The sequence below is a fragment of the Plasmopara halstedii genome (genome assembly GCF_900000015.1).
Source record: "Plasmopara halstedii genome assembly, contig: Scaffold_253, whole genome shotgun sequence".
NCBI lineage: Eukaryota > Oomycota > Peronosporomycetes > Peronosporales > Peronosporaceae > Plasmopara > Plasmopara halstedii.
The window spans coordinates 858,667-861,059 of NW_020187174.1; the positions used below are offsets into that span (position 1 = coordinate 858,667).

At 46.2% G+C, this 2,393-nt stretch overlaps 1 protein-coding gene across 1 annotated transcript; it reads right to left on the reverse strand.

Annotated features, from left to right (window-relative positions):
• Positions 1-896: 896 nt before the first annotated feature.
• PHALS_04225 (nadhubiquinone oxidoreductase) lies at positions 897-2,393 on the reverse strand (the record flags this gene model as incomplete). Its single annotated transcript, XM_024722252.1, has 2 exons — positions 897-2,090; positions 2,148-2,393. The coding sequence occupies 2 exons, from the start codon at positions 2,391-2,393 to the stop codon at positions 897-899; spliced, it is 1,440 nt and encodes a 479-aa protein (XP_024573346.1).

A 2,393-nucleotide genomic window follows, 5' to 3' on the forward strand; every position in this document is an offset into this window, starting at 1 on the left:
GTTACGCTTCTTCAAAGCGCAGAGCTACGGCAGCCCCGCTGCATAGTGCGTGGATTCCGTTAGCCTTCATTATGTGTCTTGCTCAGATTGGAATCATATGTATATGATTTCGTTTATGCAAGAGAACAAAGCCATATGCGATGCAGAGCGTCAGACTAGCATTCTCCATTTTGCGCCAATTTCTTTTGTCCGTACGAGCACTAATCATGACACTTCGTTATGATGCTTTTTAGTTGTCCTCCTAAACTTGGCTCTCTGTCTTAGTGACAATCGTGACCAAAGTACATGTGCCAGTATGCCATATGCTCTGTCAATTATACCTGCAAATTCAGGTATTACCCTTTCCGACCGTTTTCGATGAGGTGTGACGTTGTCAAAATATTCTTATTGGAAAGGCAGGTCTTAGAATTTCTAACGTTATGAGTCAGAACTAGCTCTTTTCTTTTCTCTGCACATTAAAATTTTGACTGTACGTTGTAATTTTGACTTCGCACTAACGATCTCATTTACAATGTACTTGGAGTCTCAAATTCAAGTTTTGATCTACCCAACAAACATTGTGCTATATCTGCGATGGAATCGCTCGTCGCTCATAAATATTCGCACTCGTTTTGCTGTCATCCCAGCAGAAAGAGAGATAATATATAATATGGCACTTGCTGCGTATTTGCAACTCCGAGTAATAATTTTGTATTGAGGAACTGGTTCAGCCAGAATCGTGATACCACCCTCATTGAACATGTTTACAGACAGAACTGATGTCCGGAATAATATCATTTAGGCACTCATTTTGTTTCATATATTTATTCTTGAGCACCGACTTCACCAGGTTGAACGTTACTGAATGAAAGGTGCCTTTTTACGGTTATTTCGTATTTGTCTTAACACTGAAACTCCTAGAATTTGGATATGTCACGTCCTACGAGCATCGCCTTAAGCCAATCGAGAGGCACCTGCAGACGAAGTCGCCAGCTGCCCAGCTTGGTGAGATATGCACTACGCCACAAGAACCAAGCTTTCCAACCACTGAGCGTTATCTTGTCATCATCACGAGCATGAGCTTCGAAAAGTCCCTCATACGAGCCAAGATACGCCATCATGCCTTTACTTTGGAAAGTATATGGCTTGGCTGGAGTCGGATTTTTACCACGAAGTAGGTTTGCTAAGTAGTTAGCCTGAGACTGTGCTTTTTGGGCCGTAGCCGGTAGCGGATAGTCCAGGATTTCGGCGCAGTCGCCGATCGAGAACACGTTCGACCGACGTGGCATTCCCCACGGAGCCTTATCTTCGACGTTGGCGGCACCCATAACCTGGCAGTACTGGTTCGTCAAGATGTTGCCGCGTTGACTCTTTTCAAAGACTGTTAAAGATTTCGTTAGCTCGTTTGGACCTACTCCGGCAGTCCACACGACAAGACCAGATCGAATCTTCTCACCACCTTCCACCGTAATACCGTCTGCAGTGACTTCAATGCAGTTTTTTTTTATGATCTTCATCGTGCTCCGTTTTTGGATCTTTAGCAAGGCCACAGCACGTAAATGCTTGTCAAACCCGTTGAGAATCTCACCTGAGTCTACAAGCGTCACGTTCAAATGCTTAGATGTCTGTGGGTATTTGTGTACCAAATCTTGTTGTACCAGATCGTACAGCTCTGCGCAAAATTCGATTCCCGTAGGACCACCACCCACAACAACAAAGTGCAGCAGTCGTTTCTTCTCCTCAGGCGTAACACCAGGCTGCGTTGCCGCCTCAAAGTTCTCTAAAATGCGATTGCGGATCTTTTGTGCGTGATGCACTTCTTTTAAGAAAAATGCATGTTGCTCAACGCCCGGGAGTCCGAACGTCAAAGGACGCGAGCCGCATGCCAGCACTAGGGTGTCGTATTTGATGTCATACTTGCGATTACTGCTTTCGGCGCTGATAGCGGACGCGACTTTTAGTATCTTTCTCTCCGGGTCAATGTCTTGCACACTGGCAAAGTGAAAGTCACTCTCTTGACTAAGAAGGCTGTCGCGCAGTGGCTCAATGATGGAACGAAAGTCGAGCGTGCCCACGGTTGTACTAGCCAGTAGCGGTGTATACAAGAAGTGCTGCAGAGTATATAGGAAACTGTGAGTTTGATGCAGTTAATTGACTGGCTATCGTACATTTCGTTTGGAGACAACTACAAGGTCGACGGGCCGACCAACGTTTTCTTCAATGTCCACAAGGTGCTTACGGCACTGCGTAAACAATTGGTAGCCTGCCCAGCCTGTGCCTACAATAACAAGTCGGAATTTCTCAGGCTGCTTTTCGTCCTGCCGAGCCTCCAGCGACGAACACGCACGCTTCCACCAAGTCGTGCTGGTGCAGCGTGCGATCTTTGTGACGTCCGTGAGCTGGTGAGTCCACAT